Below are 22,286 nucleotides of genomic sequence, written 5' to 3' on the forward strand. Positions count from 1 at the left end.
GAACAAAATTTCAGTTAAATAGACTTGAATATACCTTCAGTTTATTTGAATAACTAGTTGTTAATTAAAAGCTCTGATCACCAATCGATAATATGGTCTACCAAAAGGTTTTCTGCCTATCATGAAGAAAATTCAAACTATAAGAAGGGGAAAATTTTAAGGATATCAAGAAAACGGACCATGTGATATATTCATTTCTACATTTAAAGTCAATATGATTTTATTGGTATTCCTCTTTATTTGTTAATGAAAGATTTTAAATTTGATTATCGTTAAAGGCGAATTTAAACAATATTATTGTTTGGTCATTGTGAGACTTAACTTACTCTCACACCGGCTTAGTGTAAATAATATCAATTGTAAAAAATAAAAAAAATAAAAAAAATCTATATGTGTCACTCAAAATATATCAATAAAAAATAAACCTATGTTTATAATTTTAACAGAATAATAATGTCTCGTATTCGGAGTGCACGTCATGGCACCTAGCTTCATATTCTTCTGAGTTCTGAACGTGGAAAGTCTATCCAACATAATTTTGTTTACTTTTTCTAATCCAATTAGTCCTCATCAGCGTATAGCATATAAGTGGTATACAAATTTACATCACAGCGCGTGGACAGAGAATGCTGAGTCGAGTGGAGGTGAGGTTCGAATGTGAACTGCGAAAGCAACTAAATTCTTAAAGAACAAGCGAGTCAACGGAAGAAAAGAAGCTACTCGCTGACGTCGACGGAGGAAACGTGCAAGCCAAGTAGCCAAAGTAGTGAGTTAGCCCTAGCTAGTGGGTTACTAGAAAATCTACGCGGTCCATATCCATAAACATCCACAGTAGTTGTGCTTGCGATGCTCCTTCAGTGTGAGCTTCCTACTTTCACACCATTATTTTATGTCGTGACATAATTCATCATGCCTTTCCTATTAAGTTTCCTTCCTGCTTCATGAATCTTCTTCCACTACTCCATTATCTATAATTTTATATCAATTTATGCCTTAATATATGTTACAATTTATATTCATATATCATAGATGTTACAATTTATATTCATATATCATAGTTTATGTGATCATTACCATTCATCTATGTCATGTTATATATAAGAATTTTACTTTACTTATTAGGGATATTTGGAAGTGATTACAGGAAGGTCAGAATTATTTCTGGAAAGATGCACATGAGAAGTATTTCTTCAATTTTTTTTCGAGATATTTTGTGGAGAAACACCCCTTATTTGATTCTCTGAGAAATAATTATGAATCACTTTGCAAACAGGACCTAGTTTACTACATTTCTATTAAAGTTGCCTTTATAATCTAAAGCTATATCTTCTTCTAGTTTAGCCCCAATGTTTAGTTCTAATTGAGAAAATTAGTAAAATAAGTTGAAGATCGAGAAGGCTTTCTATACCCAAAAAAAAAAGTTTTCTAAACCATAAAAAAAGTGGTTATTAAATAGAAAATACTAGGGATACCAAAATTTTATATTATCTTTTGTAAACCATATGATGTAGTTGTTGATGGTTAATTTCTCTTTTAATAATTTGAAAAATAGACCAATCATCAACGGCCAAATCATATAACCTACAAAAAATAATATAAAAGTTTAATCTGACTACCATCACCCTATTTGTAGAATTATAAAACATGCTCGCAGATTTGACGTGAATGTTAGTTGTTAAATACCCTTAAATACTCGACATCATGTCATACCTTATGTATTTGACTTTCAGTTTGCTTTTCAATGTCACAGTTGGTTAACCAAATCTATCGCTCAAAAGCATATGAAGAGAAGTTGGTGGTACTTGTATTGCGATTTCTTTAGTTGAGACAAACATGTATATATGGAGATATAGCATTCTCCGTTATTAAAGTCACATCCTTTTCGTCCATGTTTAGTGTTAGGTGTGCTATGCCTACCTGAAATTTGGTCAAAGATAAGACAAAGTCTTGGCATATAATTTCGTTGTATATTTATCAACTTTCTTTGCCTTCGAGAGCTTCTAGGTTTTGCATGTGTCATCTTCATATTGTTCAGTTTTGAATTAGTTTTGTATCAAATATATATGTTTTTCTTTTCTATGCAACCACTATGGAGAGATGAGAAAAATCGATCACATAACTTCATAGAAGATAAATAATCTTAACTACTTAAAATTACAATTTGTTTGTTTTATATATTCATCCACTTAGTCCATTACCTAGAAACTCCACATGCAAGGGCTGAGTCACCCAGGCTAGAATGACTCTAAACCAATATAAAAAGGTAATGTTATGAAGACTAAATTTATAAATAAAATTCGCAAACTAAGTGATGGGTCACTGTCGACCTTAAAAACTATCAAGCCTATGTGGCGCGCGGGCCGAGTAATTAATTAGCTAACTACGTCATTCAGTTATGTGTGGGGCGTTCCAACTCGTCGGCCGAGCTCAGCCATGGAGTAAAATATGTTGATGTGTCGTTGGGTGCGCTGCTGACTTCTTGATCTCGCAACTGCCGCCGAGGAAGGAACACGTATCGGCCTTCAAGTTCTAGAGCCTGAAGACAAGGCTGCTAGTTCTGCGAAGTTCAAATATCAAATTCGGCTTTCAATGTGCCGAATGTAGTAACCTATAACATCTCACTTCGCCGATAAAGCTGATGAGATGATCTACCAACAAGGACTCGAAAATCCTTGTCGACCGAGACTTGGATAAACAACCAGTCAGTCTTGAAGCAGTGATGTTTATCTAAATGAAGGTGCTCCTTGATTGGCTAATTCTACAACTCCAGTGCTGTTTATCCAAACTGAATATGTCGCCGGTTGCCTTCACAGTGCTATTTATCCAAACTGAAGATGTGTTGGCGGAAAAAGAAAATAAAAATCTCAAGGTGTGTGAGAAGTTTGCGCAGGGCAATTTGTGTGTTGAATTGGAGGGGCTAAAATGTTGTATGCGACTCTGTATTCATAGCATCCATACTTTTGCTTGGCACAACCTGATAATTTTGTAGAAACCGATTGAAATTCAAACTCGTAGAATGACTAATCCGTGGCATAGGCTAAAGCCTATCTTCATATGGCTAACTTTTCAAAGATAATAAAAGCATATCCAGGCTTATCCCATCATGACCAAAAGCCTAGTCTATCTAGGCTTTCTTATCTCATCATAATTCCATCACCCATCCATGTATCCTAATCCCCATTGAATGAATTTCAAATTTATTTTAAATTCATTTCTGACTACTTGTCAATCTGTCACCACCAACGCACGCCAGATATCGCAAATCAATTTGAATTGTACCGCTTGCTTAGGGATATAATCTGTATCCTATCTATCCCGTTTAAGAATATGCCAAGATAATTCATATTAAAAGGTAATTATTATAATAAAATTCACAATATTATCCTTTAACAATAACAAAATTATCTTCACTTTCCTATCCAACTGTTGGGAGCTATGCTCACTCAATGGCCTTGATTGCACGGGCCGATGATGTAATTTTGGGTCCAAACAATCACCAATAAAAATGAGCACGTTTATCAACTCTAGGTAATAATTTAATCATTAACTTACATGTCATTTAGTTTACAAAATTTTGTTACTTCCATGTCATATAATTTACAAATATTATCTACAAATTTAATCTTCTTAGAATTACCCGGTCCAAAATATGGGTGATTGAGATTCTGGTGCTAGTTTTTATGAAGTTTATTCATTTACTGAAAATCAGTCCATTCCATCCAATTAAACGCATAATAAACGAAAAAAAGGAAAAAGTATAATCCACCTTTTGATGGTGTGCTTTAATAACTGTGGTCTGATAAACGTGCATGCTTCAATTTACGGAGTAGGATTCTCTCATTTCCTATTACCATTCTCTTCCATCCTTTCTTCTCGCACTCTTTTTTTTGTTTTATTCTCTATATAAAAAAAATTAAAACAAAATGTAGACGTGGCATAATCGCAACCGTTTAAATAGGAAAGAATGGAATGAGAGAAAAATTAGAAGGGGAGAGAATCCTACTCATCAATTTACACCTACAAAACATACACAGTAAGCCACCTATTCCAGTTATTTACATTGGCAAAGACGGAAGGCATTATTTTAATCCTCTCGCGAGTCTGTAGTGTGTGCTGCGTCGGCCATAAAGATTTTGGTGTTCAAACCTTCTAGATCTTTCAATGCTTATCCTAATTATAGGAAAACTAATGAAAAAGGCTTGAAAACTTTGAGTTTTAATCATAAGGACAAAATAAAGGGTAAAGTGAATAGTACCATGATTAACTTTTTAGTGTAAAAATGTGGTTTTTCGTTAAAGTGAACAGTACCGGGTGTTTTTCGTTAAAGTTCCCTATAATTATAGTTGGCTATCTGTTTGAGCTTCTTTCAAAAGGGGATCAGTTCCAAGCTTAGAAATTCAATCTGTGGGATCAAAGTTTCTCTAATAAAAAATCATTGCAGGTTCATATGTGTATTTTACGTGCGAATGTCATCGAATTTTATATATCACTATACTATAGAGCGTTTGTCTTGAGATAGGTAGCGTACCAACTTTAATAACGTTATTACCATTAATTCCTTCGATTGTTAAATTGGGGCAGGGTCGACTCATTATCGACAGAATTTTCCAAAACAAAAGTTATATTATATAAGTTTCTTCTTTATCATGTATATAAAATTTGTTGTGGCTAATTTAACAAAATCTTTCGTTTGAAAAATTTGTTGTGCTCCTGTTTGAACACTTCTACTGTAGCTGGAAACATGAGGCGCATTACAGCGCGTAGACAGTTATAGATGTGGTTGTTGTTGAGTCAACGGAGAAAATGTGCATCGGAAGTAGCAACGTATGCTTCTACATATGTATGTTGCAATGGTACGTTAGGGATAGGGTTAGGGTTAGGGTTAAGGTTAGGGTTAGGGTTAGGGTTTGGGTTAGTGTTAAGGTTAGGGTTTGGGTTAGTGTTAAGGTTAGGGTTAGGGTTAGGGTTAGGGTTCCATTGGCATCATTGTTATACTATGTGACCTTCCTACCTTCACACTATTATATGGTAGTCTTCTGTCACACACGTGTCTGTCAATTTATTCTTTTGTATGATATTTTTTTTTTTTGTAATTTTATTCTTTTTATTTTTGTTTTAAATTTATATCTTTATTTTAAAGAAAAAATACTACATGGATAGCTTTATTCTGCTAGTTTGGATGTTGTTTTAAATTTAAATTATTTTATTTAGAAATCTTAGTTATAGAGAATTATTTTTATGAGTTAATCTCAATTTACTATCCTGAAATTTCTTGATTTTCAACAATTCATACATTAAGTTTTTTTTGTCCCAATCTGATACTTAAGGTGATAATTCTGGAACACTATCATACATTCGTTAAGTATTTCATTAAAACCTATGCTAACTGATGATGTGAAGCCCAAGTGGTAAATGACTAGGTGACAAGTATTAATATAGGCCACATGGACATTAAAAAATTTTAAAAAAAATGTTTCTCATCAGATCCAAAAAAAAAGAAAAAAAAAACCACCTGAGAGAGCGCTTGCTTCGTACAAAGAGCTTGGAAGAGGAGAGTTTAGAGTTGAAGGTGGTGGTAGGGGTGGCGAGGAGGCATATCAAACACTTGGGCTGCAGTGTTTTGGGGCTGAAGGTGGAGGACAAGGAGGAAGTGGGGTGGGATTGGAGGTTGTCGCTCCTACGCCATCGCACGCACGCATGTACGTTGTTGCTCCTACGCCATCGTACCTAGTTGGGTCCATCCTTCCCCCACCGAGGCCATTGACCTCACCTCCGTCCGCCGTCCACCGTCCGCCAACCGTTTTTCAAATGGATTTAGTCTTGGCCTGCAAATCTGTTTGCAAGAAATTTCAGGGTAGTAAATTGAGATTAACCCATTCTTTAACGGAAATTCTAACAGAAAACTTAACGGATGTATGAAAGTGTCCCATACTTATGACTTTTGGTACTAGACTGGGACAAAAAAAACTTGAGTATGAAATGTTGAAAACCAAGAAATTTCAGGGTAGTAAAATGAGATTAACCCCTTCTTTATTTGTCAACAAATTTAGGTCTTTGTAATGCCCTACCTTTGAAATACGATTGAACATCATTTCCTCAATGCTTCTACTTTAACATTCATTTTATTAGGCTTAGCCATCTTACCTAAAGCAACATAATCTTCCTCTACACCTAATGTGCAAATCCGCATCTATATAATTTAGATTAGTTTGGTACAGACAGATTAAAACTTGTGTAAAAACAATTATGTTGTTATAAGAACTATGGTCTTTTATGTGAGATATATATATGCCGCATCATTTACATTTAAAAATGTGAATAATAAGTCAAAGTGCTTAAAACCCAAGTATTCTTTTAAAAGCAAAAGTTAAATGTGCTCGAAAAAGAAACTCTATGTGCATAGAAAAATGTATGGCGGAGAACTTAGTCAACAAAAATAGGAATTTGGTTTATGGTGCCTCTTAAGTTAGAAATTTCAACTTTGTATTTTGGGTATTGAGCTTCCTTGCTTTACGGAGACTGATCCTCTTTAATCTGTACTAGATCACTATTTAATAAGCCTTACATGGTTATTGTTCTTTGCATCAGCGTCCGAGATCTCTCTTATATACACAAGCACACACATAGAAACACAGATCAAGCACACACTTATACACACAGATTCAAATGGAGCATTCAATGCGTCTTGTTTCAGCCGCCTTCGTTCTTGTCTTGCTTTTGGTTGCTACCGGTAATTATACCTCTTTTATTTAGTAATTAATTTTTTATGATGTTTTGAATAAAGCATCTTACTTAACAAAAAAATTGATCTTTAGATATGGGGCCAATGGGTGTTGAGGCAAGGACTGAGTCAAACAAGGCAGTTGAAGGGAAGATCTGCGAGTATCCGAGCACCCTGTTCAAAGGGTTGTGCTTTTCGTCTAACAACTGTAAACACACCTGCAGAAAGGAGCAATTCACTAGAGGCCATTGTAGTGTCTTCACCCGTGCTTGCGTGTGCACCAAAAAGTGCTAATTAATTAGTTAAAAAGAAATGTAATCTGTGTAGAGACCGTGCTTGTGTAATGTGATGGATTGATATGGCCCTGTATCCACATGGTTGCTTTTGCTAATAAATTGAATGACCCTGCATGGATCATTATTCATATGTCTAGTGTAGTGTTTTCATCACACCCGACGTACTTTTAGTCACCTATTATCCTATATGTTTTTCTTCAGGGTTATTATTAACATTCCAGATAATCACCACAAACTATTCTTTTGTTTATTGACTTTCAATTAAGAAAAAGTGCACGATGATTATCGTGAAATGCTAATAGCAATATTTTTTTTCCCTTTTGACAAGGAATTGAAAATTTTCACGTAGTGTACTTGGATTCAACACATTACTTTAATTTGTGTCACAAAGATTATTTAAGTCACATTGTCGATTTCAGAGGTACTTTTTTATCCACACCTTCTGTTGTCTTAAGTTCTTTTGCCTTTTAAACCTGTAGTAATAAACGTAAAACAAGGTGAGGTTGATGCACAAGAAAAAAATTAGGAAAAGGTTCGAAATTGCTTAACCAACTTTTAAGCAAAGACTTAATTGTTTATTTTTATTTTATTTTATTTTAGAAGAAATAATCCTTAAAGATTAATATTTTCTTGATAACATTTTAAAAGACTCTTCCAGATTTTTTTTACTTAAAACACTTTCATATTTTTCTCTCATTTTTCTACATAGTATGTGTGGTATTGCCAAGGACGTAGCCACCTTGGGCCCAAGGGGCGGATGCCCTAACTTAGTTTTTTTGTGAAAAAATTGTACATATTGCATATAATAATTTCACATGATAAAACATTTTCGGCTATGAAATTTCTAAATAATCAATTGAGAAATTGTAAGAAAATAAAAGGATGAATGATAACATGGTTATTGTTATAGGAAGAGATATTTGATGGTATTGGTAATGAAATTGTTATGCAACGCTTTCAAAACTTGAAAATGCCTCGTGAGAGATTGTAATATGTTGTATAAAATATTTTATAGATTAATGTATGTGCATTGTTAGTAAATTCTTAAGCCTTTTAATTTGTGACTTTATTTTTTAGGATGTCCCGATTCATATAGATCTCAGACTTCATTCCTGATGTATTAGTATGAATTTACAAAAGCTTATTGTGGAGCCAAAAATAATCAAGAAAAATATGGAGGCGACATGTGAATTTTTGGGTAGAAAATGACAAGATTACCCTCGAGGCACACCAGGATTTCTACTGGGAGCAGTGGGAGATCATCCCTCAATCAAGTCAAAAGTGCCCAAAATAGGTATTTATTTAAAACCTACTTCATCCATCCACATCAAATATTCTCCACAAGGTAACCCCCAAATCTTTCCTTTCAAGTTATATTAATTAGCTAATTAATTGATTTATTATTCAATTAATTTATTAATTAGCAACAAATCATGAATCTCACCAAAAAAACCATCCAAGTGGCCGGTCCATCTCCTCCCAAAGGGGCTGGCCACACCCCTATAAATACCATCTCATTTTCTCCAAAACTCAATTCCAACTCCCTTGCAAAATTCTCTAAATTCACCAAACATTTTTCCCTCAAAATTCTAACTTTGGCAGCGGAGGTTCTTCGACCAAAGCCTTCCCCCCCCCCAATTCATCGTGGGCGCGTGAGGCTCTTGGCATTAACTTAAGGTGTTATTTGTTTGTAGGTTCAATTTTGTCCAAGAAGAAGAAGTAAGAAATTTGCATCCAATCTTATATATATATACACACACACACAGAGCTTAAGGGGAGGGATCCCCATTTTTTGAAAAAAATGGGGATTAGGTGTGGGGCCCACTTCACATCTAATTTCAACGATCCGAACCGTCTATTTTGTTAGTCTCGATTCATAGACCATCCTTGCAAAATATTAGCTAAATTGGAAATGTTTAAGACATCTAATTGGGTTCAAGGAAATGAACGAATACTTTGTTATATAAGAAAATATGAAATTTGATATTGATAATTAAATAGGCAAATGGTTTCGGATTGAATTGAATTTTTGCAAGGATGATCTATGAATCAAAACTAACAAAATAGATGGTTCGGATCGTTGAAATTTGATGTGAAGTGGGCCCCACACCTAATCCCCATTTTTTTCAAAAAATGGGGATCCCTTCCCTTAAGCTCTCTGTATATATATATATCGATTGCATCATTCTAAGTTACCCTAATTAAGTTTGAAATCTTAAGTGTAAACTTGTTACAGATACATAAAAAAATGTTCCATGCGTTTCTCCTAACTATATGCTTCTTCCTGTTGCTTTTGATGGCCACCGGTAGTATTTCTTCTTGCTTGATCTTTTTAATTAACTTCATGGTTAATATACATATTATTACGATTATAAGCATGCATAGTACTAACCATATTTTGTTTGGAATAATTGTTTATTAGGACGATAGTTGCTGAGGGTTGGACATGTGAGTCTCAAGTAACCGTTTCAATGGAACTTGCGCGAGTAAGAGTAACTGTGCAGTTGTTTGCCAAACTATGGGCTTCCGCGGCGGCTGGTGCTTGGGTTTATGCCGCAGATGCTTTTGCACACAAAACTGTTAATTAGCTAATTAATTAAGCTAGTGATGAGCTGATCACTTATCACTTAATTATTAGTGGGTACATGGATGCACATACTTTGGTACTGGCTAGTGTGGAATTAGCTGGAATAATTTACGGTTGGGTTGTTAATTAATATCATATCTCTATTATGGTTTTTAATGTTGTTGTTTGTTATGCATCATCGTCATGAGTTACTTTGTATAGTATGCTGAACTGCGCAACTTCTTTATGGGTATCTCAGTTTACTACCCTAAAATTTCTTGGTTTTCAACATTTCATACAGTGGCGAAGCTAGAAATTTTTAAGGGGAGGGGCGAAATTTAAAAGCGTACAAAATTCCAAAAAATATGTAGACAACAAAATCCTTTTATATAGTAAAAAGTTTAAGTGTCGTTCGTAATATATTAATACAAACAAGTTATAACTGTTGTCGTTCATAATGTATTAATACAAACAAGCCTATACGTGATGTCACACCCCACTCCTAATTAAAAATAGTTTTGGGGTCTTAATTGGTGAGCCCAAGGGCCCACCCCCTGATATCTGTCCCTTTCTCCCGTACTCCCTCTCTCATCTCTCTTCCTTTCTCCCCTCACTCCCTCTTCTGCTCTTCGAAGCTCCCCGAGCTCTCTCTCCCTCAAGTCGCCCTCACCCTCTCCCTCTCTACCCGTGAGCAACATCCATACCCACAATCTTATACACACGCACACCCTAGGACCCTCCCAAGCAAGAACTCGAACCGAGGACAGGTCCGTGGTGCACCACAGTGGCGGAGGTAGAACAGCCATGGAGGGGTTGGGTTTTCCGGGAGGGGAGGCTGAACCTGCGCTGGGGCTGTGTTTTCCGGCGAAGGGAGTGGCGGACGCCACTCCTCGCCCTCACGTGGCTTCGCCACTGGATGGAAGAATGGGTGTTTAGTGCTTTGTTGAGGAATTGGGTGGGGAAGTCGGGAAGGAAGAAGTGGTGTTTGGGAAGGGAGGATGTGCAGGGAAGGAGGGTCAGACGAAGGATTTTTTTTTTTAATTTATAATTTTTAATGGTTTTAAAAAAAATTAATATTCGCGTGACCTATATTGACACGTGGGGGTTACGTCATTAGGTAAGAAGGTTCTGATGGAAAACTCAACGGATGTATGAAAATGTCTTAAAATTATAACTTTAAGTACCAGACTGTGACGAAAAAAACTAAATGTATAAAATGTTGAAAACCATAAAACTTTTAGGATAGTAAATTGAGATTAACCTTATGTTTAAAATTATGAATTATTCACCTTTTGTGCCCTCTTATATATATATATATATGATCTAGTCAATGGTGAAACCACGAAAGAAGTCTCGTGTCATAAATAAGGTACCTCTTAGTCTTAAATTCTAAATTTTGGTGGAATGTTCTAATCAATGGCGAAACCACAAAAGAAATCTGGTGTCATAGACAAGGTACCTCTTAGTCTTATATTCTAAATTTTGGCGGTTTTTCTCTTCCTTGTTTTAGAAAGGGTATATGTAGGTTGTAGTTACTGAAAATACTTGCATTCTGCAACACAGTTACACAGGTGAAATTGCACAGATGCATGCATCTTGGCATGTGTACATATGCAGTCTGCAAATTCATGTACAGGTGGTATCTTTACTATAATAAAGCTGATCCCTCTTTCGGGTCAGCGACTTAACCTATAGATATTGCGGTTATTGCCTTCACATCTGTAAATTATGCTAACAGAACAAAATAGTTGTTATTGTATATTGAAAACGTCAAATGAAGAGAGATTGGACAGAATGCAAAGAAGGAAGTTGTCAAAAGGATTTGAGGGAAAGAGAAGGTGGGGAAAACTATGGTCTTAGATGTTCTGTGCTCAAGATTTCTTTCCTCTTCACAGAATGAGCATGATATTGACATTGTGAAATGTATTTTAGACGATCCATTTGTTCTAAAAGAGAACATTTACGATGTTTGATTTCTATAATACCATTCTCTTTTTCTTTTCTTTTTTTCTCATTTTTTGCAGACTTATATTGAGCCAGGGACTGGAAGGCGGTTCCACTCTTTAGTAGTAGTTGAGAGATACCTGACAGAAGCAAATGAAGAAGTTCCACTCAAGGCATTGATGCCTACCAATAAGTCTAGTGTATGTTCTTTTCCAATTAGTGATCAAACATAAGTTTATTAATCCGTTCTCCATGATCGTTGACCTTGTCCAGTAGCTTTGCTTGTGTTTCAGATATCGAGTGGCTCTTGCCATCAGCAGACAAAAAGTTTGGCTGAGATCGATCCCCAGAATGTTGTTTCTAGTATTCTGAAGAGAAATATTTCCGCAGAGAATGATTGACCTTCCAAGCTCAATATTGGCATGCCACCACGCGGTCCTGGAGGGAATATGTGGAACCCCGTCAGGAACGATTTCTACGGTCCCGATTCTGTCAAGCAGAGCTGGTCCGAGAGTTTCAAATCGTCCATCTCTGGTGGAAATATTAGTGCACCAAGTCTATAAGTTACAACTGTTCTGTTAAAGTCGTTGAACTTCTGTTCATTTTGTTTGGTCATTTACTTTTGATGATAGCCCCAAAGTTCTGCCGGATCCTTTTTTCTTGGAGGGTTACATTGGAGGAAATCGAATCCGACCAGCATTCGCATCTCGTTTTGACCTAGAGTGACACCAATGGTGGTCAACTCGCAACTCTTCCGACCTAAACCTTGCATTGCCGATGAGCATAGGCCTCAGAAAGCCTTCATTGAAGAGCAAACCAAGATTTGGAGACCCTTTTTCCAAACACGAACCCAAAAATCAAGAGAATTTAACAGGTAGATCTACTTAACATGTCTCGTGCATGAGACGTTGACTCACAATACGGTTGAATGTAACATCAGGTTACGATGTGAAGGTCGCACTAATAAGTGTGGCTTAGATTACACTCAAATTTGAGTTAATTGGCTATTTTCTTTTAATTGCAAGCGATATTACTACTTTAAGCTATATTAAGGGAATGAGAGAGGTTTTGAACTCATAACACATTGAGTTGAAAAGAAAGATATTATTCACTAGAACAATTCAACACTTGCAAATCAAGTGGCTGATTTAACGTGAGGGAATTAAGGAAACATCACTCCAAGGTTGGAAAGAATCCCAAATTTGAGTCTCTTAATTGCGTTTGAATAACGTGAGAAAAACTTGTACCGGTTGTATGCCACGGCTCCTTTTTTCGTCTCTCAATAAGAGGAAGAAAGATTATGGTGCATACAATACATATGCCATAACCAAGTTTTGTTGAATATCACCCAATTAATAAAAGAAAATGATAAATACATTTGTTTTTGTCTCTTATATACTTAAATTTAATTTTGTTCGATATTTCGTTTGATTTTTTTAGTCAACGACCATAATAAAAAAATGGTGTGTCAGTAGCTTAAAAGGTGTGAAAATAAGAATCACCTCCCTTACTAAATACACGAAAGAAATATTACGAAAATCATGTTTTTAGACTATATTTTGTAAACCACATGATGTGACGGTTGATTATTAAATACTTTCTTTAATGATTTAAACAAACAATTCAATAATCAACTATCATGTTACATAGTTTACAAAATATGATCTACGTCTCTAGTATCACCAATAAATCAATCCAAGTATAATCATTTGCCAATAAAATAGGAAAATTGTCCAAATAGTTCTTATGAAACCGGAATCATACTGCGTTGTCACGCTCTGTAGACCCGATTCCACTTTTTTCGTTTCTTGGGCTCTGCTGGTCCAAGGCACGGTTAACTTTAATACCAGACCCCCAAACAAGCACATTGCTAAACTGCTACAGTGACAGCTCAGTGATGATGGTGAAGGGGGAATCGTCACAGTCGGAGCCGATTCCGCTGCTAACAATGAGGCCAGGGGAAGAAGGAGAAGAACCCAGAAGCAGTGGCAGCAAAAGGCAATTGCAATTGGTCACCACCTCCCGGTCCTTCAGACTCCCCGATGGTTGGTTGGTTGAGGAAAAGCCCCGTCCCCCTAGCTCTACCAACCCGCGCCAAACCCATAGCGACAAGGTTCGATCTTTCTTTCTCTCTCTGTAGAATTGTTCTAATTGGAAATGCATGTACAATGTATATCCTTTGCATGCATGGATCATGGATCATGGGTGGATGTACGCATGTATGGATTTTTGTGGTTTTTCCAGGGTTTTGACTGGTGCTAAAATCCATATGCTTTCCAGCATTTTAGAGGTTCTGGGATGGTTTTAATTATGGGTTTGTGGGCAAATATCATTGCAGAGTGAAAAACTGGAAAATTTTGACTGAATTGATCATGTCAAATTTGTTTATTTAGTGCCAATTGATCTTGTCCAACATATTTATCTTTTTTTTTTTTTTTGGTTAATAAAAGGAGCTTGGTTAAAAATTAGAAATAAAGAAATTTGGGTTTTTGCTAAAACCTTGTAAATTTTTATTTATTTGTAACATTTTTTTTATTTTTGTTGCACATGCTTTATGATTTAAAATCTGTGTGTTTTCCCCTTATCTGTTGCACGTGTTCTCTAATTTACTGTTGGCCGTGAAACTTTTGAATTGGTACATCTTAATGATCTTACAGAATAACACCGATAACTTGTTACGAATCAAACTTTGAATTCAGAAACTCCATTCATCGTGTTCTTCTAAAGTGACCGTAAATTTCATCCAGAAAGCATAATGCTTGAGCAACAGCAGTTGTTTATGCTACACATCCCACATTGCCCACATTGGGTTTTTTGGCCACGCAGAACAACAGCGTGGTAACCGTTTGCACTACTATGCAAATGGATTTTATGAGTTTTTTGGAAATGAAACTTTATGTTATCTGCAGTTAGAGTCCTTTTACCATACGGCATAGTATACAATGCCTTTTATGATTTACGTGGATCACATCTACCGGTTAAATTCAGCAATGTATGTCATACATTGGTGTACTGTAGAATTTTAGGTGCAGTTGTAATGATAATCAATAATATCCGTGCAGCTTTAGAATTTCCATTCTCTGTTAAGTGAATTGTACAAATCTTCTCCTACCACACCTACTTAACGTTGCCATGTCTAATGTTTCTTTATTGAAAATTCACCAGAAAGATTATTATGTTCTGAAGTTCTTCTATTAGATCTTATGTGGCCAGGTCTCAGACCTTTTATTTTGTTTTGCAGTATTACTATGAGCCTGGCACTGGACTGAAGTTTCGTTCGCTGGCAGCTGTTCAGAGATACCTAACAGAAGGGCAAATCGAACAACGTACCATAAGATCAAAACCACGCAATGAATGTAATGTGAGTTCCATGATTTACAGGTAATATTTAGAAACAGAGGAAACATAAGTTATGCTTAGTTCATCACCCCCTTGTATCCTCTGCACTAAATATACAAAATCTCTACACCTTTGGATTCACTCGCATGGTTTACTTGATGGACCACTAGATTGAGGTACCATAACTGTCAAAGTGATTTTTTTTTTTTTTTTAAATTCTCCTTGTTTTGTTACCATACGCTTCAATATGATTCCAGAACTAATTCATTTGTTCTTATATATTTGAACAACAACAACAAAGCCTTTTCCCACTAAGTGGGGTCGGCTTTCTTATATATTTGAAGATGTAATAAAATTACAATCTAGTAAAACTGTTTGAAAAAGATAACCATGATGAAGGAGTTAAAATAAATGGATGTTACAAGTATCTCTGGTCACCGTTACAGCGGTCCGAATTGAGGAAGAAAAGATTGCGATGCCTAAAATATTAGGGAAAAATCCTTATTGACAGTGTCAATGCAGATGCTGCTGACGCCACGCACCAGGAGGACCAGTTCATCCTTTGTACTACCTGATGGTTGGGAAGTTGAGGAGAAGCCACGAAGCAATATCAATTATTCTGGTCACATAGACAGGGTATTTGTTCTTTTTCATTATAGTTTTGGTGGTTCTTCTCTTCTATGTTGTAGAAAGGGTATATCTAGCCGTACATGCTTTAAATACTGGGTGAAATTGCAAGGATGTGCGTTTCTGGGTCATCTGTGCATATATACATGTACATCTTATGCATACTATTCTAAAGCTGATTGCTCTTTTGGGTCACTGACTTCACCGAAACATATGTATTCTGCAATATAGTTACTTACATTAACCATGCAAAATGGTTGTTATCATATATTATTGGAAAATGTCAAAGGCACATTGACATGTGGGAAGGTAAAACACTTGGCCACACATGTTAGTTTTGGGACACCGCCAATTTGGCGTGCCCATTTCATGCAAGTCTCTATAACGGATATGCTGTTTTCTCTGTTGAGTTGGCATAACAATTGGCATTTGATAAACTTCTCCTGGCAGACATTTTATATGCTCAAATAAGGCTTTCTTTTTATGATCCATTTGTTCTGAAAGAAAACATTGTGATGTTGGTTCTTGTACACCGCACTCCAGAAACCTAATACTTTTTTCGGGTGTTGCAGTCTTATATTGAGACAGGGACTGGAAAGCGGTTCCGTTCTTTATTATCTGTTGAGAGATACCTAACAGAAGCAAATGAAGATTTTCCCCTCAAGGAATTGATGCCTGCCAACAAGTCTGGTGTAAGTTCTTTTCCAATTCCTGATCAAACAAAAGCTTATTTTCTCCTCCATTAAGCTTGACCTTGTCGAGTTTCGCTTGTGTTTCAGCTTTCGCCTGGCTCTGGCGTTCAAAAGATGAACAATTTGGGCGAGATCCTGTCCCAGAAAGTTATTTCTAGTTCAGTGAAGAGAAATATTTCGGGCGATTATGATAGACCCTCCAAGCCCATCCCACCGGCAAAGGTTAATTGGGTCCTCGGCGGTCCTGGGGGGAATATGTGGAACGCCTTCATGGACGACTCTAAGGTCCCGGATTTTGTAAAGCAAAAGTGGTCCGAGACTTTTGTATCATCCGTCTCTGGTGCAAGCGTTAGTGTAGCAAGGTTTTAAGTTATGATTGTTCATCCAAACTCATGTAACATAATGTTTTCCCAGATCCTAACTTTTTAGAGATCTGTAGATGTATGATAGAGAGATGTGTTGTAGAATACAGGAGCAGTTTGCACATCATTCAACTGAGAAATACGACATCGAAACGACAATGCCTAAACGATAACACAATTTGGATCATATCCTAAGAAAACTTAATGTTTATTCCAATACAATATCACTGTCAGGGGCTCACCTGCTAAATAAACAGCCCACAAGTCAAAACCAAAACTCGGGAAAACCCGACTTCAGCTCTATAATTTTCGGTATGAAATATGTCGCGAAAACAACTTTAAAACTGAAGACTACAACTGTCTTTGATACCTAACACTCATAAGAAAACGGAAAAGAAACAAAATCAAGGTGGCATTGGCATCCTTCTTCCAGACAGGTAGAGAGACAGCTTTTCTCTCAGATGAACGCCGTTTATGTCAACAGTTCCACAAATCTGTTGGCGGTATTCTGAGTCATGTTTGTGAGACTGAGGCATCTCGTCTTGAACCCCGCCTTCCATATCTATAACAATGTTGTGAAGCAAGCAGCAAACGAGAATGATCCTCGGCAATCTATGTTTGTCAGGTCTCCACATCACTCCCTGAATGATCCTCCACCTATCCTTCAACCTCGCCAATGCTCTCTGCGCTACCTTCTGCGTAGCATAATGCCACTTATTGAACTGAGCTTTCGGCTCTGGGAGTTCTTTCCCTTCATAGGGGATCACGAGATAGGGCAATAAAGAAAACCCCAAGTCCCCGAGTATGTATTCCCGGATATCCAATCCTGTGGAGAGCTCTAACCTTTTCCCATTCAATCTCTCACCTCTAGCACAGAGCTGATAAAAATTCGAACTCTGAAACACCGACCAGTCCTTCATTTTTCCTGGCCATCCGGTAACTATGTCCCGAAACCTCATGTCAGGGTCCACAATGGCTTGCAAGACCATGCTGTGATTCTTCTCTTGATCGAGCCACGCGTTACTTGTGGGGTCAGAAGCAGGCAAACACATCATGATGTGAGTGGTATCAACAACTCCGCAACAATTGGGAAAGCCTCGTATTTTCTGAAATTTGGATTTAACTTCTGCCATTTCTGCTTCAGTGGAAGGCCATTGCAGGTGGTGAAGTCCTCTTTCTTCCATGGCTTCGACAAATCGCCAGGTCACTTGAGACACAGTTGAGTGGTTCACCCCAAACGAATCACCAATTGTCACTAGTGACTCACCCGAGCTCAATCTTCTTAAGGCTACAGCGACTTGATCATGCAAAGACAAGGGCTTACCATTTGTAAACACAAAATGTGCCGACTTTGCCATCATATCTTCACTCACAAGTGAACAGATGTACTCGAAGGTTTTCCTGGATAGCTTAAAAACAGATTCAAACTTGTCTAAAACCTTTGATGGAGACTGCATACCTGCAAACAGGATGGGAAAGAAAAGAGGAATATTATTATCCCCAAACGTGAAGTACTTAGAGGTGACTTTGAATGCTTTATGGGAGTGTTTTACAACATTAGAAGTAACAGTAATCTCAAATATCAAGATCAAATTATTCAAGCATAAACTTTGATCCTTCCTTTATGGAACCAAGTGCAAAACTGAATGGAAATAGCGGAGCCAGCATAATCAGGATATACTTTTTTCAAATCCCTCATCCAAGCGTAAGGTAAGTGTCACAGATGTATAATTAACGCATCAAAGCCCTCATCCAAACTGATATGTCAGTTATATCAAAACACGAAACTGATTTGTTTGCATTTCTCCGTAACAATTTTGATAATTTATGATAGCAATCTGGCTGATAATTTGCACAGAAGAAGACTCACTCGTAAATTCGGTCACTACTTGAGGAACCACAAACCATGGTGAAAATGGCAAAGTCAATGCAGTTACAACCTAACCTCTAACTACGCGAAGGGAATTTACAAAATACATACACACTTCCGATATTGCTCATAGGTTTAAGGATGGTACAGTTCATGATCTTTGAGGCTTACCAATCCATGAAGTACAATACTTGTACAAATGATGAATCAAATTTTTATTTCTGTCCGCGTTAACTCTAACTGGTATAAAACAAATTACTCTAGTTATAAACTTGGTCTCTTTCCCTACACATGTGACTATGTTCATCCATATTAATATAGTTTTCACGCTTATCTGACTCAGATACCCTTGTGTCTGTTGAACTTGAAATATAGATTGCAGATTTCAAGGTCTTCAAATATTATTCTTACCAAGAAGAAGCACTTTGTCTCCTCCTTTCTTTTTTATTTTTAACGGGGCCGGGCATATGCCTTATGTTCGATCACAAACTTGACATAGGCAACTACAGTTACATATACATTGGCTATCTCAAATCACATCGAGGGTAGTTGTATGCACAATCAATCTCCAGTGCCCTCCAAATTAACCAACAGCTTCTGAGACAATTTCAGAAGGAACACAGAAATGGTTTGTAATATACAAAAATCAACAACAACAAAAAAAACTTCAAATAACTCCATGATTAAGTATTCTTTTGTGAATTTCACTCCAGCCCCGGAACTGCATATCAAATCAAATTAGACCTAAAAGTATTATGTTTCTTTTAAGTTCCTTGTACCACTAGGGATATACCTTCTGAATAATGGAGAAACTTTTAAACATTTGGTACCTAAGTCTCTTTACAACCAGCTCGACACTTTATCAATTCCCACATCGTGTAACACTCAAACTAATGATTATCGGCATTTCCAAACTTAAAAAGATAACTGAACTTTTGGTCTAAACTTTTACGGTGTCAGTCATCACGTAAGATGATCATTTCTATGTGGACGGTAAACTGCCATCTTTAATAGCTAGTACATACTATCATTACCCCAAGATTTCGGATTAAATGGGTGTTCTTCGAGCAGTGCTATTGTTCAGTCGTTAAGTATGATGATCAGTAATGAAAACAAAGGTAGAAAGACAGCTAGAATTCACACAAGCAAACTTCTTCACAGAATTCAAATGTTATATTACGAGTTAAATACCTTTGAGTTCCTGATTGCATAAATCCGATAACAATGAACCGTCCTGTTAATTATAAAATGCATAAATGCTGCAGGCATTGTAGAAGGACCTATTTGAGTTAGACAGAACATAATTAATATAATTAATCTTATCTTATCCTAGACTTAGTATAATTAATCTTATCTTTTCTAATATTCAAGAAGGCAATGAGCCAGAATGTTAGGTCAAATTCAGATTAGGGATCCTTCTTCATCGTGCATAAACGCATTCGCAATATATCGACACAGAAGTAGAATGCGGAACAAAACATAAACCAATTTGAATTAGACAGAATCAATTTACCAGAAGTCCATTCAACATTAGAAGCACATACACAATCAACATAATATAACTGTTGAAAAAAGCTGACTATAAAGCAGCACATCATAAAGCAAAAATAGACAAACAAAGCAAAAACAAATAGAGTAAAAAAGCAATCAAAATATCAAGGGAAACAATACCATTAATTCTTCTGGAGAATTCATCCCACCAATCCACAGGACCTTCCTTCTCTGATGACCCAGAACCAGAAGCATTCTCCTCACCCTTCTTCTCAGCCTTCTTTCTCTTCCTAATCCCTCTCACAGGACCCATCAGCGCACAGCCCACAACCACTAAATCGAATCAAAACCCAGAAACCCTCCAGCTCCAAACAACAGGAAGAAGACAACCCCTGATGCAATTCATAAAAATATCAAAAACCCATCTGCCATGACACAATATACGTGCTGAACAACAAGCAGAGAGATCAACAGAGAATGAGCAAAAGCAGCAACATGCAAAAGTGCTTTTGAACAGCTGTTGCTACTCGCAGTGTGTGTTTTCAACGGATGTTCTGAAACGTGCAGGAAAAATAGAGAAAAATGGAGAGCCTCGATGAAATAAATAGACGAAACTACAGGTGAGAAAAATCCAAACTTTGACATGTGGGTTTGTGTTTGTTTAGGACAATGTGGCAACGCGAGTGAGAGACATAGGCATTGCTGCTTTTGCTACAGATTATATATCGATATATCTGTCTATATATATATATATATATAGCCACACTATAAATATAAATACACAGAATTTAGAGAGAGAGAGAGAGAGAGAGGGTGAACTTTACAGAGGGTTTTAAATTGGTTGGAGACTGCCTTCAAATTTCGAGAAACGATGGGGAAACCAGAAAGCAAATTTTCTCATGGGTTTCGATTTATGTGTCGGATGAACAAATTGAGGGTCAAGTTAATATGTGCAATGACCAATATGCCATTAACTCCAAGTCGTGGCCCAATTCTTAGATTTGGTAAAAGGAGTGTAAATTCTGTTATACACTACATGGCAACGTGGAAAAGTGGATATTTTGCCTTCTACCACGAGAATTTTTCAGCATGACGGGACACGATCTGATACGGTAAATGTAATATTATAATTGGTTGGACACAATCTGATACGGTAAATGTGATATCGTAATTGGTTTGAACTTTAAAAAAAAATTCAACTAATTATATATATGACATGTGGTGTTCCGAGCCGTGCTTTCAACACATTAAAAAATGAATAATGCTAGGGAGACTAAATTTGAAGACAAAGTTTTGAAAATTAAATTACATGAAAGTTGATGATTAATTGATTACTTAAACGTTGACAAACGTGTTTATTCCTATTGGTGACACGTCATTTAGATTACAAATTTAGTCTTATTCTAAAAAAAATTCTCTTCACCACAACTATTTTTTTCCTTCTTTCTCCCTTTTTCCTTTTTCTATAATAAAGGAAACGTATACAACTACATGAATATATCATTTAACGTGTAATCTAAAATCTCAATCTTTTAATGTAAATATATGGTTGTATTAAATATATTTATGAAACAAAATTATTTTCATGAAAATATATTTCCGTATATGAAATAGTAGGAAACTTGTTTAGGTTAATAAATAATTTTATAAGTCAATGAAAACAATTTCCTCTTCAACTAAAACTTCTAAAAACAATTTTCCTCTACAACAAATGTCGATATCGCTTACCATAATTTTCCTTGATTGATTTCTTCTTACAACCACAAAGTATTGATTGACCCAATCCTAATATTTGTAAATATCTTGTAACTTCAAACAAAAATTGCCCCATGAAGTGAAGAGTATCTACTTAATTTGGCCCGCCACAAGCACTACGGTCTAGTCAACTCCTATAACGATAAGTTTTACACTAATCTTTTTTATTATTTTTTGGTAAGTAAACACATTGCGCATACAATTCATCATCATCTGGTAAGCATGGGGCGCCTGCTATGGGGCTTATATCAAATGGATACTTCTGACCAAAAAAAATATATTGAAGGGATACTAATATTGAACGAACATTGACTTATTTAAGAAAAACAACTTGTATGACACGGGTACATATCATGGTAATGTCTAATGTCAATGATATAAGAACGTAAAAAGAAACTAACACATATTTTATATAATTAACGTAACTGTTTATCCTTACCATACAAGTCTTCTCCTACTCTAGGACTTACAAAGAACAGACGACAACATCTATCTTCGTTAATGTACATGTTTTCTTTCATTTGTCACTAGTGTAATTCTTAGTCATTTTCTTACACATCATATCGACCATAAACCTTTTTGTCGACGAGCGTCAAGGGCACATGGACTCAGATGCTGTTCAA

The 22,286-nt window shown here is 36.3% G+C and overlaps 2 protein-coding genes across 3 annotated transcripts; one reads left to right on the top strand and one right to left on the bottom strand.

Annotated features, from left to right (window-relative positions):
* Positions 1–13,293: 13,293 nt before the first annotated feature.
* On the top strand, positions 13,294–16,654 carry LOC103447748 (methyl-CpG-binding domain-containing protein 7-like). The gene is made up of 5 exons (XM_029089330.2): positions 13,294–13,640; positions 14,769–14,888; positions 15,389–15,502; positions 16,066–16,185; positions 16,273–16,654. Exons 1-5 carry the CDS (start codon positions 13,425–13,427, stop codon positions 16,552–16,554), a joined length of 852 nt encoding a protein of 283 aa, XP_028945163.2. The 5' UTR covers positions 13,294–13,424; the 3' UTR covers positions 16,555–16,654.
* Positions 16,655–16,710: 56 nt separating this feature from the next.
* Positions 16,711–20,836, bottom strand: LOC103447747 (protein ALP1-like). Of its 2 annotated transcripts, XM_029088433.2 has the most exons (3): positions 20,733–20,836; positions 20,089–20,300; positions 16,711–18,006 (listed from the first exon to the last, which is right to left on the bottom strand). In XM_029088433.2, exons 2-3 carry the CDS (start codon positions 20,219–20,221, stop codon positions 16,952–16,954), a joined length of 1,188 nt encoding a protein of 395 aa, XP_028944266.1. In that variant the 5' UTR covers positions 20,222–20,300; positions 20,733–20,836; the 3' UTR covers positions 16,711–16,951. The 2 variants fall into 2 exon arrangements, with proteins under 2 accessions (XP_028944266.1, XP_028944265.1); XM_029088432.2 differs by lacking the exon at positions 20,733–20,836 and having other exon boundaries at positions 20,089–20,617.
* Between the last annotated feature and the right edge of the window lie 1,450 nt (positions 20,837–22,286).

The sequence above is a fragment of the Malus domestica genome, chromosome 11 (assembly GCF_042453785.1).
Source record: "Malus domestica chromosome 11, GDT2T_hap1".
NCBI lineage: Eukaryota > Viridiplantae > Streptophyta > Magnoliopsida > Rosales > Rosaceae > Malus > Malus domestica.

Coding starts and splice junctions, on each gene's coding strand:
- LOC103447748 (XM_029089330.2), top strand. CDS start 13,425: ATGATGGTGAAGGGGGAATCGTCACAGTCGGAGCCGATTCCGCTGCTA. Junction 14,889..15,388: donor AACCACGCAATGAATGTAAT/GTGAGTTCCATG, acceptor GTGTCAATGCAG/ATGCTGCTGACGCCACGCAC. Junction 15,503..16,065: donor ATTCTGGTCACATAGACAGG/GTATTTGTTCTT, acceptor CGGGTGTTGCAG/TCTTATATTGAGACAGGGAC.
- LOC103447747 (XM_029088433.2), bottom strand. CDS start 20,221: ATGGGTCCTGTGAGAGGGATTAGGAAGAGAAAGAAGGCTGAGAAGAAG. Junction 18,007..20,088: donor ATTCTCCAGAAGAATTAATG/GTATTGTTTCCC, acceptor TCCTGTTTGCAG/GTATGCAGTCTCCATCAAAG.